This window comes from Gossypium hirsutum, chromosome D01 (genome assembly GCF_007990345.1).
Source record: "Gossypium hirsutum isolate 1008001.06 chromosome D01, Gossypium_hirsutum_v2.1, whole genome shotgun sequence".
NCBI lineage: Eukaryota > Viridiplantae > Streptophyta > Magnoliopsida > Malvales > Malvaceae > Gossypium > Gossypium hirsutum.
In genome coordinates, this window is record NC_053437.1 from 64,661,411 (window position 1) to 64,677,649 (window position 16,239).

General features: G+C 31.2%; 2 protein-coding genes across 2 annotated transcripts; both read left to right on the top strand.

Annotated features, from left to right (window-relative positions):
* The first annotated feature begins 5,234 nt into the window (after window positions 1–5,234).
* LOC107891563 (auxin transporter-like protein 2) lies at window positions 5,235–10,384 on the top strand. The gene is made up of 9 exons (XM_016816404.2): window positions 5,235–5,588; window positions 5,694–5,903; window positions 6,693–6,878; window positions 6,966–7,078; window positions 7,212–7,395; window positions 7,568–7,665; window positions 8,259–8,466; window positions 9,129–9,386; window positions 9,479–10,384. Exons 2-9 carry the CDS (start codon window positions 5,721–5,723, stop codon window positions 9,698–9,700), a joined length of 1,452 nt encoding a protein of 483 aa, XP_016671893.1. The 5' UTR covers window positions 5,235–5,588; window positions 5,694–5,720; the 3' UTR covers window positions 9,701–10,384.
* Window positions 10,385–14,353: 3,969 nt separating this feature from the next.
* LOC107891562 (30S ribosomal protein S31, chloroplastic) lies at window positions 14,354–15,548 on the top strand. Its single transcript, XM_016816403.2, has 3 exons — window positions 14,354–14,625; window positions 14,716–14,780; window positions 15,297–15,548. The coding sequence occupies exons 1-3, from the start codon at window positions 14,460–14,462 to the stop codon at window positions 15,429–15,431; spliced, it is 366 nt and encodes a 121-aa protein (XP_016671892.1). The 5' UTR covers window positions 14,354–14,459; the 3' UTR covers window positions 15,432–15,548.
* The last annotated feature ends 691 nt before the right edge of the window (window positions 15,549–16,239 follow it).

Genomic DNA, 16,239 nt, shown 5'->3' on the forward strand with positions numbered 1-16,239 from the left:
AAATCCAAAAAATTAATAATTCAATGTCCTTTTTACCTCTTTAATTAAATGAACAAAATTTTTTATAGTCTTGACTCCTCTTAAAAATTAATTATTTAACTTATTTAACTTTACCCTTTTAAAATTTTATAATTTCATCCCAATTCCATTTGTAAATGAATAATATATGGTGTCCAATATGACCATACACATAACTGAAAGGCTAAGTAAGCAAAGGCATCGATTACTTGTCACCCTAAGCGCACTAACCCTGATCCAATAAAAGGCATTTTCTGTCTCTAGGTTCCCACTAAACCCTAGACCCTCCTAGGCTTCTACTCCTATATTTAATTAAAGATTCCATTTTTTTTTAATCATTTTTTCGGTAATAAGCATGCTTTTTAGCAGAAAACTTTGGGGGGGCGGGGGGGGGGGGAGGGGCAAAAGATCCACTGAACATTAAAATTCATTATTACAAGATGTACTGCCATGGAATTTTAAGCTAGTGTTCATGTAACCATGTTCATTAATTGAATGCTTTGGCAGACAACTTAATTACAAAGTACTTGTCATGTTGAAATTAACCTTGTCAACTTTGATATTACATGATAGATGATACCTATGATGCATAGTTTTGAAGAACCAATTCGGTAGAATGATTGAAATTTGCATTGGATGTACATGATGGTGCATAAACGTGCCAACAATGCATGTTTACTAAAGTTAAAAAATCACTTTAAATATTTATTATAAATTTAATTAGTGCCTAAATTAAAATAATAGTTAAATAATTTTCCATTAATGCTTTTAGATATAAATTAACTTATTAATTTTGACACAAACTCAAAAAATTGAAGTCGTTAATATAAGTTCATCATTAAAAATCAACAACTCAAATTTGACTAATCCAAATTAAAAAAATGACTCAAATAAAAATTATTCGAATCTAAAATGATTTCAACTTAAAATAGTTTAAATCCAAAATAACCTACTCTAATATGACATGAACTTGAAATAACCGCAAGTGCGACGCTAGGGGTGGCAAGGGCTCTCCCCCCTCCAAATGAATATAATTTTACTTTTGGCCCTCCTCCCAATTTTTTATTTATTTTACCTTTGAATAATCAAAAACAAGTAATCTAAAATGACTCGACCCCTTAAATTAAATTTGAATGAAAAGAAGAATTAAAATGTCTTAACTCGAAAAACCGAACAAAAAAACTTAGATGACCTGACTTTAAAATATTCCAAACATAAAATTAACCTCAACCCGAAACAATCTTAACCCAAAATTGATATAATTCAAAACTAATTCAACGCAATGAAAAGTAGGTCTAAAGTAACCAAATCCTCAAACAATTATGTGTCAAATTGCATTTACTCAATCTGGATTTGCTGTAATTAATGACTGACAAGTGTACATGATCTTACCTACAAGGATAAAAGTTGAAAACAACATGATTAAAACATCTATGATAATCTTTCTTTAAAGTCTTTCACAGCTATCCATCAATATGTTGAAGACAAAACCCAAAGGGAGAAAAGAAGTGAATTTCAAAAGATGGGGAAATATGAGGGACCCATGTGAGAGTCATACATGCAACATAATACTCCGACTTTTGGTACTCTTAGGAAACACCAAAGCAAATTAAGGAGTAAATTTCTATTCACTAATCATTACTTCTCCCACTAAATCATATATGCCAAAATAAAATTTTGTTAATTGGTTAAATTATGATTCTAGTCCTTCTTATGTTTAAATTTAGATTTTTATTTTATTTTATTTATCAAGGATAAAAGAAAGAAGTTGTCTAGATTTGAACTTGCGACCTAATGTCAATAAAAACTTACACAATGCAAGTCTTTTGACATGATTTAATCTTCTATTTTTATAATATCATTAATTAATCCAAAATAATTAATAGTGTTAATCATTCCAATTAGAATGCAAACCAAAATAGTTCACACTTAATTGTATTAATGATTTGAATTAACCAATAATATTATGGGTAAATTACACTGAATGTTTCTTTAGTAAGCTCACTAAGTGACACAATAGTGAGAATGGTTTGTAAGGAGATTGGCATTTGAGCGTATAATAGATACTTTTCTAGGCAATGCCTTACAAGTCACAAACGTAGGTTGAAGATAAATTGCATTGTCTTCCTATATTTGATTTTTTTTCTTCTTTCAGTGTTTACTTATCAACGCATTAATACGTTTGAACAGCATTAACTTCTTATATTTGAATTATCTTCAAGTTTAATAACCATAACCAATTTCATTAATTCTCGTTAACTTTGTGATGGAAAGATGATGCGATAATTCAAATATAGGAAGTTAACGCTGTTCAAACGTATTAATGCGTTGATAAGTAGACATTGAAAGAATGAAAATTTCAAATATAGAAAGATAATGCAGTTCATCTTTAACCCACGTTTGTGATTTGTGAGGCATTGCCCAGAAAAGTATCAATCACAAAGTTAACAAGAATTAATGAAATTGGACTAGAATAGACAATCGTGGCTAGTTAGGTGTTGATTTTGTAATTTTTTTATAGTTGAGTAATCGAAAAAGAAACATAAGTATAGTTGAGTAATTAACATGCGGGGTAGTTTACCCTAATACAATAAAAATATAAAAAAAATTATGCAATAATCATTAAAATTCTTGTTAAATTCCGTTGAACACTGATTTAAATCGTGTGGCGTGATTTCCTACCCAACATTAATTAAAAAAATTAAAAAAAAAAAACAAATTTCATTCAAAACATAATAGATTTTCACTTTAAAAAGCCTTAGTATTTCATGTCGAGGTTCACTTTATTATTAGTCAAAACGATTTAACTCGATCACTTGAGAGTTTTTTGTATTTTTTTGGTGGGCAAGTGGAAGGATGGTGTTGGGTGGCGAACCCTCACCAAGCCGACAAGTTAACGCTTAAAAGGGGACTACGTGGGGTGTTTTGTATGGAATATTATCAACATTTCTTCCATTTAACATGGACTTTCTTCCGCCCTTATACCTGGTGGCTCCACCATTCCACCACCATTTTGCCACCGTCACTTCCATCGTCATCTCCTCCTTCATTAATTATTTAATTTGGATAATTAGGGTACAATCTTTTATGATAAATTATGTGATCTCTTATTAACAATAAATTTATGTTAAGGCTATAAAAAAATTATACTTAAAGTAAATCATATAAACATAAATAAAGGGTTAATTTTTTTAAAGGGTTAATTTTTTTAAATAATTTTAATGGTTTTTAATTTTAAAAAATATTTTTATTATTTTAAAAAAATTATATTTTAAAAATTTAATTAAATGTTGAAATGTCATCCACTTGGTAATCCACATGTATGCCATATCAACAAAGTTAAAAAAACGTTAATTTTTCCATCTATTTTAGGATGATTTGACAAAAAAAAACATAAGTTTAAGAGCTAGAAAAGACTAAAAATTAAATAAAGTGCTAAAAAAGGAGAAAAATTAAATAGATGACTAAAATGATTTTTTTATAAAATTAGAGGACCAAATAAATTATTATGCCTAAAAAATATTATTCACCCAAAAGTGAGTGTGAATGTGATGAATTATAGTAATAACCAATGATACTTGCACACATCTATTGTATTTATATTTGAGATATGATATAAAAATGGAAATCAATGTAGATTTCATTCATGTTTATAACTTTTGAGTAACTATAAAGTAGAATTAAACCAATACTAAGGATAAACGTACTAATTGTAACTAAAATCTACACATTTCATCAGCACATGACGAGATTAGAGATCTACACATGACAATTGTGCATAGTTAGACTTGAATCTCAATCTTTACCATCAATATCAAGACCCCATTTGTCAATTGCATTTTTTTTCCTAAATGAAAAGTAAATTGAAAAGAGAATCCAAGAGTTGGAAGGACGAAATTATAAAAAATGAGAAACAGGACTTGGAAGTTGGAAGGATGGAGAAAATAAAAGAAGGTTGAATTGTAAAGACAATGAAGAGAGAGGGGTCCAAGCATGTACACAATAATAATGGGCCACAATCAAGCCGACCGTTTCTAAGGCTTCATTGTGCGCGTGTTTTCCTTTAAAAGCGTGCCGCGTCGTCCGTGGGTCCATCTCGGCTTGGCGGCTCCAGCCATTCCTTTTTCCATTAAAAAGCTCTTCCATTTTCTCCGGCCGCGCCGATATTGACTTCTTTTACATTTTCTTTTTCAAATAATTAAAGCTTTAATTATAAGAAAACCTTTAATCGCTATTAAAATATATTATTTTTTAACTTAAAAAATCTGTGTTGTGAAACATAGTCAAAATCACAATAAAATAATAATTTACTAGCACATGCTTTGTTTTTTAAAAGAATATCCAATCGATTGAGTCTTAACTCGATTGGTACGTATATTGCTGTCAATGTAGGAGGACATGAGTTTGAAAACGCTGAAACGCATTGTCCTCCTATTTATAAGTTGGAGAGGAACTATAGATAATTCTAGATATTGTGTCAAAAAACAGATATTATCCCAACTGAAAATGAATAAATGGATTTTTAATGTTTTTATATTTTCCAAAAAGAAAAAAAAGTGAAAATGGGCCTTAATTTTCAATGGTTGGTTGGGTTAGGCAGCCCATTAGGAAAAAAAATCATTTGTTGTGATACCCACTCGCCTCTGGCAAGCGTGGAAAGAACAGCATCATTTTCCCTCTTGCAAGTGAATGCACGCGCGAATGAAAATGAGTGGGAGATTAGAAAAAAGAAACCAGCATCAGAAAACAGGTTAGAAAAAAAGAAAGAATTTAATTGGAAACAAAATTTAATTATAATAAGAATCCCCGGAATTATTTGACTGAGATTTGGATTTGGATCTGAGCATCATTTCTTAATAAATAAATAAATAAAATAAACAAATCGCGAGTTTTAGTTCGATTGATACGGGCATTATTACTAACGTAGGAACACATGAGTTTAAGTGTGCAAAAACGCGTTATCTTCCTATTTATGGGTTGAGAGGAGCTGTGGGTAGTTCTAGATATTATTTTAAAAAAAGTATATATGATCAAAACCTATAATTAGATTACAACAATACGAAGGATATGGATTCAATCGCACTTAAACCTATTTGTAAGGAATCGATTATAATGTTTTTGAAGATAAGGACTAATTTAAAATTTATCCATAGTCTAAGTACCTCAAGTAAAATTAACCCATTATATAGACTAATGTTAGCCGTTTGAAGTGAAAAAGTTTACCAACGGGGAAGAGGAGTCTGTATATAAAAAAAACCCAAAGCTCTCTATTTTGTGATGAGAACAACGTCTAAGTCACTTATAGATCTCTAAATTCACTCAACTCAAAAGAATCGAATCGCAAGTGGAATACGCAGAGAATTTTTGGGTTTTGTCACTCTCACCCCTTTCTTCAACCCTCTTCCACTACAGTCCTACTATATATATATATACATATATAATAGGAGCTGAATAGGAGCAGCCAAAAGGATCTTTTCTTCAACACCATTGTTGAGCTGAGAGAAAAACAGAGAAAAATTAGAGAATTCTCTCTATATATAAATATACATATAGAGAGAGACAGTTCAAAGGTTTGTTTCAAAGTATTTTTTTTTCTTTCTTTCTTTTTTCTGGGTTTTGTTTTGTTGTGTCTCATTGATTGTCTTTTTTTCTTTTTCTTTTTTTTTATGTTGCAGATCTAGTAGATTGGTAATAAAAAAAGAATGTTGGGACAAAAGCAAAGTGAAGAAGCAATAGTGTCGAATTATAACGAAAGTGAACAACGTCATGTTGAGAATAGAGATGAAGAGAAAGAAGAAGAAAACCAGTCATTGTTTAATGTTAAGAATCTACTTTGGCATGGTGGTTCTGCTTGGGATGCTTGGTTCAGCTGTGCTTCTAATCAAGTACACCCCCCTCTTTCCCCCACTTACCCCTCACCACCATTTCTTTTTGGTATACAAGTCACCCAACTATATTTTTTTTGTCATCTAATTATGAAAATTTACAAGATGACCACTCAATTATTCAATTTTTTTTCTTTTTTATCACCTACGGACTAACATAAAAATAAAAACACCAAAAATTTTCAAGATAGTTAGGTAACAAAAGTTTTTTTTACCCTTTCTTGTTATACCAACTCGACATGTTGATGAAAATATCTTTATATGACATGTCGTATGATTGACAGAAAGTAAACACGTGGAGGGTGAAAATATTAACAAAAGTTAATGATTGTTCTTAGGTTTTTAAATTGAAAAAAGTTCAAATTTTAACTTTTTTTTTCATATAAGGGTTAAATCTTGAATTATGCTAAAATACAAGGAGTGTAGCATATTTTGACTTTTTTTTCTCCAAGAATTTTTTATGGATAAAATATGCTTTGTGCCTTGTATTTTGAAAAATATTCGACATTTAGTCCATATACTTAAAAAGTTAAAAATAATTATCTTTCAGTTAAAATCTTTAATCCAATCATTAAAACTAATAGTATTTTTCATCAAAATTTACCATATATGACATGCCATATGTTTATAATCTGGACTAGAATTTTCAAATAAAAAAAAAGTAAAAGGATTTAATTGTATATGGACTAAATTTTGAACTTTGTCAAAGTACAGGTATTGATAGTATATTTAGACCCTTTTTCTTTTTTGTCTCTTAAATTTACATTATTTATTTTTTGATTCTTATAGGTAGCACAAGTGTTGTTAACTCTACCATATTCATTTTCTCAATTGGGCATGCTATCTGGGATTCTGCTACAAGTTTTCTATGGAATTATTGGAAGTTGGACTGCATACCTCATAAGTGTACTCTATATTGAATATAGAAGCAGGAAAGAGAAAGAGAATGTTAACTTCAAGAATCATGTCATTCAGGTCTCGAACACTAACCGTTAAATATTTTGTAAAAATATTTTTTTAGTAGTAATGCTAAACTAAATCGTAACTTTTTAAAATTTGCAGTGGTTCGAAGTGCTTGATGGGTTATTGGGTCCATATTGGAAGGCATTAGGACTTGCCTTCAATTGTACTTTCCTCTTATTTGGATCTGTCATACAACTTATAGGCTGTGCAAGGTTTGCATCAATCTCAAAACCCGGGTTTTTTAGGTCAAATTATGGTTTTGGTCCTTTTATCGTAGAGGATCATAACTATAATTTGACTATTTATTTTATTTCATCTTATTTTGATGTATTGGTTTAATAACAGTAATATATACTACGTTAATGACAAATTGGACAAGAGGACATGGACCTACATATTTGGAGCTTGTTGTGCAACAACAGTTTTCATACCATCTTTTCACAACTACCGTATTTGGTCTTTTCTTGGCCTTGGGATGACCACTTATACAGCTTGGTACTTGGCTATTGCCGCCCTCGTTCACGGCCAGGTAAAATTGTGCGGAACCAGTTGAATCGAGTTAAAAAATTTGAATTAAATTTTTTAAAGATATTTTAAATAATTTATTTGATCTCCATCCCGGCCGGTTCGATAATGATCTCCCATTTCATGCACTTGCAAAACCACCTTTTTCAATGTTTTTTTCTTTGGTTATTTTTTAGGCTGAGGGCGTGACGCATAGCGGTCCGACGAAGCTTGTGCTTTATTTCACCGGAGCCACCAACATTCTCTACACTTTCGGCGGACATGCCGTCACCGTGTAAGTCTTTTTATCTACTTCGTGCTAATTTAACATTGCTTTTGAAAACCACTTTTAAAAAGTGCTCGAAACTTTGATGAATTACGACAATTTCACTCTTTCTTTTTTCCTTTCTTTCTTTCCTATTCTCCATTTTACCAAGGTCAAGATAATATAAATTATGGGGTTCAAAAGGCAAAATTTTTAGACTAAAAGGACCTAAAATAAATTATATGTTTTCAGTAAGGGCCAAAAGTAAAATTTCACCGTATTATCCAATGCCTTCCCCATTTCTCTAGGAAGATTTAACAGTGAACTGAACATAGGGTTAATTATTCAAGTTGGTCCCTCTACTATCCTCAACCTTTGGATTTAATTTTATATTTTAATTTAACGTAGACCTTTAGCTGACCATAATTTCTCTATCGTAGGCTCAATAGTTCATAGTTCATTTCACCCCAAGAAAATTACTAAAATATTACGAGTATTTTGGTCATTTAACCATGCTTCATAATTTATAGTCAATATAATGAACATAATTATTGTTTTTTATCACCTTCTTCAATTTCAGGGTAAAAAATAACTATTTGGTTGAATTTTTTTTTTATTTTCAGGGAAATTATGCATGCAATGTGGAAGCCTCAAAAATTCAAGTACATATATTTATTGGCCACACTTTACGTTTTTACCCTTACACTTCCGTCAGCTGCTGCCGTTTACTGGGCCTTCGGTGACGAACTCCTCAACCATTCCAATGCCTTCTCTCTCCTCCCTAAGAATGGCTTCCGTGACGCCGCCGTTATCTTAATGCTTATTCACCAGGTTGGGTCTATTTTTGTTTTTGATCCCTCCATTTCATTTTGGTATATAATTTAGTTTCTTTACATTAATAATGTCATTAATACGTAAAAATTGATAGTATTGTTAACTATTACAATTAAATTGATGGTGCGAATTTCCATGAATGCGTTAACGCTATTATCAATTATCAATTATCAATTAACACTGGATGGGTAAAATAATTGCAGGTCAAGTTGGTTTTCGATCAAATCAATTTGGGTCAAGTTTTAGGTTCATTTCTTCTCATGTTTGAGTTTTGTTCATTTTAAGTTTGGGTTATTTTTCAAGCTGGGTAAAATTATAAGTTCGGATTATTTTAGGTTTTTTATCACTTTAGTTTTGGGTTATATAAAGTTTAAGTTATTTCGAGTTTGAATAGTTTTGGGTTCACATTAATTTTTGTTTAGGGTTAGTTTAGGTTTAAGCTAATTCAAAGTTAAGCTTTTTAACTTTTTTACGATCAAATCAGGTTTAGATTTGAGTTGGTCGGGTTGGATACTTTTAACACTTTAACAACACCTATTAAGAGTGTTATCCATTCGGATCTACAAATAACATTATAAAAGTAGAATGATACAGTATAATTAAACCTGTATTTCAAACCAATTTAACAAATTGTGACATCATGAAATGGGGTATTGCAGTTCATAACATTTGGGTTTGCTTGCACACCGCTGTACTTCGTGTGGGAGAAAGTAATAGGGATGCATGACACTAAAAGCATTTGTTTGAGGGCATTGGCACGGCTGCCGGTGGTGATCCCGATATGGTTCTTGGCCATCATCTTCCCATTCTTCGGCCCCATCAACTCGGCGGTCGGCGCTCTTTTGGTTAGCTTTACCGTATATATCATCCCAGCTTTAGCCCATATGCTCACCTATAGAAAAGCCTCTGCTCGGCAGGTATAAAGACGAATTGGTGAAATTGTGGTTGTAGTCCCTGTATATTACTAGGATTTTTATTTACTTGCTATTTTTTTTCTTTGGTGAAACAGAATGCTGCAGAAAAGCCACCATTCTTCATGCCAAGTTGGACTGGAATGTATGCATTAAACGCCTTTATTGTGGTGTGGGTTCTAGTGATCGGGTTCGGGTTCGGGGGATGGGCTAGCATGACCAATTTCATTAGGCAAATTGACTCTTTTGGCTTGTTTGCCAAGTGTTATCAATGCAAGCCTCCAACACCAACATCACCAGCTGCTGCTATGCACCATTAAGCTCACTCTCAACCAACATCAACTACTCCCCGTTTTTCTCCAGTCAAATTCCGATTTTGGTCCCTCTATTATGCTCAAATTTGAAATTTAGTCTCTACAATTTGAAATAATTTGATCTCTCTTTTATAAATTCATTAGTTAGCCACAAATAGTTAACTGTATCCAATTAAAATGCCAACGTGAATTTTTCCTAAAAACACCCATTCCAACACCAGAAGAAAACATATCAGCATGATGAATGAGAAGGGTTGTTTTTAAGAAAAAGTTCAATGTTAGCTTTCTAATTGGAATAGATACTGATGTTAACTACTTGGACTAGCTCATGGCATTATAAAAATAAAAGGACAAATCATGTCAAATTAAAATACAGAGACCAAATTCCAAATTTAAACATAGTAGAAGGACGAAACCGAAATTTGACCTTTTCCTCCATATCCCAAAGAGAGAAAAAAAAAACCCACCAATGATTTCCATGTTTTCCTCCATATGTTGTATCATATATTGGGGGAGATAGCAATATTCTCCCCTACATGCTTAGTGTGCTGGATTTTTGCCCTTTGCTTTTCCTATTTTTTCTTTCAAATTTCTCCATTAAATTAGTTGATAATTAAAAAAATAGTGTGTTGAATTTGTGATGATTCCTTTGCTATCCAATTAAATCATATATAAATAGTATTATGTTCAGCTTTCTCCCTCTTTTCTCATCCTTAATAACTTATATTAAAGTCTTTTTGTAGTGCTAATTATTACATCTATCATGCTTTCGAAAATGTTAATTATAAAAAAATCAACCATAGAAGTTATGTGAGATGGTAAGGGTCTCTCCTATCTTAAATAGGGGTCGAGGGTTCGATCTTCACCTTAAGTATAAAAATAATTTGAAAACTCGTGGTCAGCATCTATCCCTTAATAGATCTATAAAATACAAAAGATTAATTACTGAGTTCACCCCGATAGATATCTAAAAAATTATGTTTAAATCTATTGATAATAATTTCGAATTCATCCCCTAAACATGGGTTACCCGCCCCCACATTTCACATGGGTTACACGTTAGCTCATTTGCTTGTCACGTGCCACTCATTACTCCTAAATATTCCCCCTTCATTGAATTTCACATGTGAACATACGATGCCTACACGATATGCATATATTATTTTATATCATCTACAATCATACTTGGCTAATCATTTCTATCTTTCAGCATTGCTGTAAATTTTAATTATCTGTTTATTTAGATATTCCGTTAGTTGTCAATTGAATCTTAACTCGATCGGTATAAGTTAAGAGGATGTGGGTTCGAGTGTGCTGAAGCGCATTATCCTTCTGTTTATGAATTGGGGAGGGGCTATGGGTAATTCTAGGTATTGTATCAAAAAGAGAAGATATGATCAGAACCTATAATGAGATTATTCAAAAAATATATATCGTCAGTTAGTCGAGCTTTTAGCTCAACTGGTATTGGTACTGCTTTCTGTGCAAGAAAAAGAGAGTTCGAGCACCCTTAAGCGAATTTATCCTTCTATTTAAAGGTTAAGGATAAATTATGGGTAATTTTAGGCGTTGTATAAAAAAAATATTGTTAGTGCCAGTACTTAAATGAAATTTGAGTTTAGGGTTAGTATTTTTTATCATATTATTGAGACTATTAGTATTTACCGTCAAAATTTACCATCAACCAACCTATATAGTTATACCAATTTTACAAGTAAATCATTATGAAAAAAGAGAAAATATACATGATAATGAACAGATTTCGTCTTGATATCAACAAATGGATTGAATTAAAATTTGATGTATTAATGGTATATTTTGACTTTAGTAGCTTTTATAAAAAAAAAATCACCTAAAGGGTTTTATATATTTTATTTCTTCTAGCACATGCAACCCAAAGATATAGGTTTCTTTGCTTTCTTTTTGTTTTATAAAGAGAAAGTGTGTGAATGTCCCCATTTGAAAGTGCTGAATCTGATGGGGCTAATCACAAAGTTTGATTACAAGTAATTAATAAAGAAAAAGGGGAGAATGGGGAATCAATTGCAAGCATGATTAGGGTTTCAAGTACCATGTTTTAGGTTTCCTTTTGAAGCTAAGTCAAAACCCACTTTGGTATTGTTGCCTTCCTTTTTTGATGATTAGGTAAAGTAAAGAAATTTGACACAACTTGTGATTCATGTGGGAGAGTTGGTTCCCATAAGATCTTGCTGGTATTGACCAAATCTACCCTATCATTTATATTACTATTTTTATGATTAAGATATTTTTTTTATGTTCATTTTACGATTTATGATGATTAATTATTTTAGGTTTTATGATTGTCCCACGAGTTCTCTCTTTGAGAGTCCAATGCACCTTATTATTTCACCTAGAATTTTAATATCATTTTAATTTACATAGAAAAAAAGGTTTAATTGTGGTTTCAGTCCATTTACCATGCTAAAATTTAGATTTAATCTATTTATTTTAATTTGATATAATTTGGTCATTCTATTTTTATAATGTTATTAAAATGTCCAAATTAGTAACACCGTTAATTACTTCTGCTAAAGCGATGTTGTGAGTTTTCCTTTTTAAAACAACCTCAAGTATTCAAATGACATGTAAAACATATTATTGGTTAAACAGAGTTGATTGAATTTCCACATGAACTCGACTATGAGACCAAATATCAATAAAAAAAAATCTGGTTATCACTTTAATTGCAACAACTATAGGTATTATGAACTTGTGCATGCTAATAACATTACAAAGAGAAGGTCCAAATTATATCAAATTAAAGTAGAGGGGCTACAACCATAAATAAACCATTAAAAGCATGACATTAATGAATCACAATTTTGAAGAAGTACAATTGAAGTCAACAAACAAATCCCATTTGTTTGATGAAGTATATAATTTGTTGAAAAATGGGTTACTTAAAATAAATCTGTCAATCTTAACTTGTAAGGTTTTTTAGTTGACCATATTTCAAAGCAAGTTTATGAGAAATATAATGAAGCTTAATTATTGCCCTAATTACAGCTTTTTAGAGATTTAAACCAATTGTGTGCCTTGTTCATGGATTAAAGTAAAAAAAAATGTAAAATAATATAAACAAAAAAAGGAAGAATTAAATGCTTTTAGTATAAGCATCATTAAGAATGGATTAGATTGAAGTAATTTAAGATTAAAGGAAGATTACGACAATAAGCAAGGTTTTTTTTTTTTTTTGCTTAGTGAAAGCTGCAGTTTTGTCAGAAGTTTAGTTAAACCCAAATCTTGTCTTTTCAGTTACTTGGTACTTCAATTTTGTCAGGTTTGTCATAACCATAAAATTTCTTTATGAGTTAATTGCATCAAATACCCTCAAATTTTGACCCTCATTCTAAATTGATCCTAAATTCCTGAATATTGCAGGTTGGAGTGGACTTAAGCATGTAATGTCCACAAGTGAGTATAATTACTTCATTAGCTAGAAATTGAAATAAATAAAAAATAAAAAAAAAACTTTTTATGTTGACTTGAATGGTTAGTTTGAAAAAGAAAAATCCAAATAAACATTTTAATGAAATAGTTAATAATCTAATTTGAAAATATAGAATGATCGAATCATGTCAATTTAAAATATAAAGATTAAATCTTAAATTTAAGTATAGTAAAATGTGACATATATTTAACGATCCTATTATAGTGGAATCCCATTGGATTCTTTTAAATCAACGGTTGAAATAAAAAAGGAAAAAAAATACAAACCCACCGTTGATCATGCCATGTAGGATTTATATTGAGGAACATGAGTTTAGCTTTTAACCGATTCAACTGGTTTTAATACCAAAAGAATGAGAGAGATAGGGGCAAGCAAAATCCGATTCGTTTTCAAAAACTTGATAAAAAATTTAAATTTTGAATTAAATAGTTCAAGTTGTTCGGATCAACTCGAAAAAAAATTAAATTTTTCGATTTAACTCGAATATAAATTACATAATTCGAATTATTTGAAAATTCGAATAAGAAAAGGCAAAACTATGTCGTTTTGATAATGTTTACCTTTTCTAAAGTTAAAAGTCAAAACCATTAAGTTAAAAAAAAACTACATTGTTTTGATAAATGTTTACCCATCAACTTTACTTATGTAGTTAAGTCATCTTGTACTTCGTCTACTAGTTAAATAATCAGTCCATGTAAACGTAACATTAAGTATAAATAATAGGATTCGTTAACTCAACTTGAAATTTTTTTACTCGATTTGAAAAAAATTCAAATTGAGTTTAGTTGCTAAAACATGATTCGTCAACTCGACTAACTCAAAATTTTTTAACTCGATTCGACTCGACCGAATGCTCACCCCTAGAGGGAAACGTATTCGATAACCAATTTAACAAGTTCTAAGTCATCAACAAAATTTCCTAGTTTCTGTGACTTGATCAAACTGCTACAGTTTTCTCGTTTCTATATTTTAATCACACCTATTGATTTAATTAAAGCATAGGAAGGGATTAAATCAAAACATTTTAAAGTTTAGACACCCATCTAAAATTTGATCCATGATTGTCTAACCTTATTTATACTTAGGCCGGGATCCTACAATGGGTCAATTTACACCCCCATTAAGAATTGTTTCAATGATCCATGATTTAATCTGGGCTTAGAACAGATAAGGGATATATTGGGATTGGGCTAAAACCTGAAAGCATATATAAAACCCAGAAAAGATTAAGTCCTTTTTTTGGTGATATAAATGTGATAAGTGATAACCTTATCATCAAAAGAGAAACCAACAATGGCGTCACTACTACTTGGAGCAGCTCCAATCTCAGCTCAATCCCTTAACCTTTCATCAGTTTCTCGTATCTCTTCATCTCATTCCCAAACCCTTGGAACTTCCTTATCAGTTTCAAATTCATCCTTTTCACTCTCAGCAGCTTCTTCTCCTTCAATCCCCTATGGTAGCTAGAAAAAAAAAATTGTTTTTGTTATTTTTCTGGGTTTCTTTTGAAGATTACAAATTTTAGGTTTTATTTGGTTTTTTTTTTCAGTGTACTGTGGCAGAGGGGATAAGAAAACAGAGAGGGGGAAGCGGTTCAATCACTCTTTTGGCAATGTAAGTGTTATGGTTAAATTCTGCTAATAGTCCCTGTACTTTACTGAAGTTGTGGATTTAGTCTATGTACTTTAATTTTATCAATTTGAGCCCCTGTACTTATGAAATTGGTAATTGTAGTCCCTCTGCTTTTCTAATGTAGAAAATTTAGTCATAACTCAAAATAGCAGTAGTTGAATTCATTTGATTAAATTTAGTTACTAGTCATGTACTATACTTTCCGAATTTTGACATTACACATATAGTATGTTTGTCGCATTAGATTCTGAAAATAGCAAAACTTACTGAATTTAACAATTCTCATTCGGTGAACACTGGAATTTTATAATTTGAAAAGTACAAAGTCTTAAATTGACCAAATTAAAGTACAAAGACTAAATCCACAACTTTCTCGAAGTACAGGGACTAATGATAGAATTTAACCTAAGTGCTATTGTTATTATTAGTCCCCATTTTTGGTGAAATTTGAATAGATTTTGATTTTGTTTTGTATATATGCATAATGAAATTGAATAGGCAAGGCCTAGGGACAAGAAGAAGGGGAGAGGGCCACCAAGGGTGGCAGTTCCACCAGCACCACCGAGAAAAGATAAGTTTGATGATGATGAGAAGATAAAAATTGAAATTGATGAATCCCTTTTTACTAGTTAATGCTTAATTTCTTTAATTTTTCTATTGTAATGTCTTAAATTGAGAAAACTTGTTGTGTATGCTGTAATTTGCTGTTGTTAACATTACTCTTTTAATTTGAGTTATTCTTCTCTGCTATTGAGTTTTTTTGGGTTTCATTTTATGGCAACTAAGTAAATGTAGATATGTGTATTGAGAAGCAGATTGTAGCAATGGCAGCTCTGTTTTGGGTTGTGTTGGGAAATGAACATAGAAAGCTGAGGTTTTAGTGCCTTGTGTTTGGTTGAACCAACATGTTTTCCACTGGTTTCATTTGGATAATGTATGTACAAGTGGATGGTTGAAAATTATAGCAACACCACGTGTGAATTTCATTGTGTTTGTGGTTTGTGGGAGAATTAGATTGGCTAGTTGATTTGATGGTTTGATTGGTTCGACCAGTGGTATATAACTAAATATAGAGAAAGTTATTGTGATTTGATATAAAAAAAAAAAGAGGGAAAATTGATGGTCTGACCAATTAGATCATCGGTCCAATTCTGGCTTTATGCACCAAATTGCACCCCTTAATCCTTTGAAATATTTGAGAATAAAGAAACCAAATTGCACCACTACCCCAACTATAAACATGCACATTGGACAGGTTGTGTTGGTTTTTTAAGTTTTCGAGTTTTTTTGTTTTTGGATATTTTGGGTTTGGATTGTTTTAAGTTCGAATCATTTAGAATCTATTTGGTACTGTCCCAACTACAGTTCATAACATTTCCAGTTCTTCTCTGTGGCTCCTCCTAATCACTGAGTACTTGCCGGCGGTGTTAACGGTTCTACT

Coding starts and splice junctions, on each gene's coding strand:
- LOC107891563 (XM_016816404.2), top strand. CDS start 5,721: ATGTTGGGACAAAAGCAAAGTGAAGAAGCAATAGTGTCGAATTATAAC. Junction 7,666..8,258: donor GGCGGACATGCCGTCACCGT/GTAAGTCTTTTT, acceptor TTTTATTTTCAG/GGAAATTATGCATGCAATGT. Junction 9,387..9,478: donor GAAAAGCCTCTGCTCGGCAG/GTATAAAGACGA, acceptor TTGGTGAAACAG/AATGCTGCAGAAAAGCCACC.
- LOC107891562 (XM_016816403.2), top strand. CDS start 14,460: ATGGCGTCACTACTACTTGGAGCAGCTCCAATCTCAGCTCAATCCCTT. Junction 14,626..14,715: donor TTCTCCTTCAATCCCCTATG/GTAGCTAGAAAA, acceptor TTTTTTTTTCAG/TGTACTGTGGCAGAGGGGAT. Junction 14,781..15,296: donor TCAATCACTCTTTTGGCAAT/GTAAGTGTTATG, acceptor GAAATTGAATAG/GCAAGGCCTAGGGACAAGAA.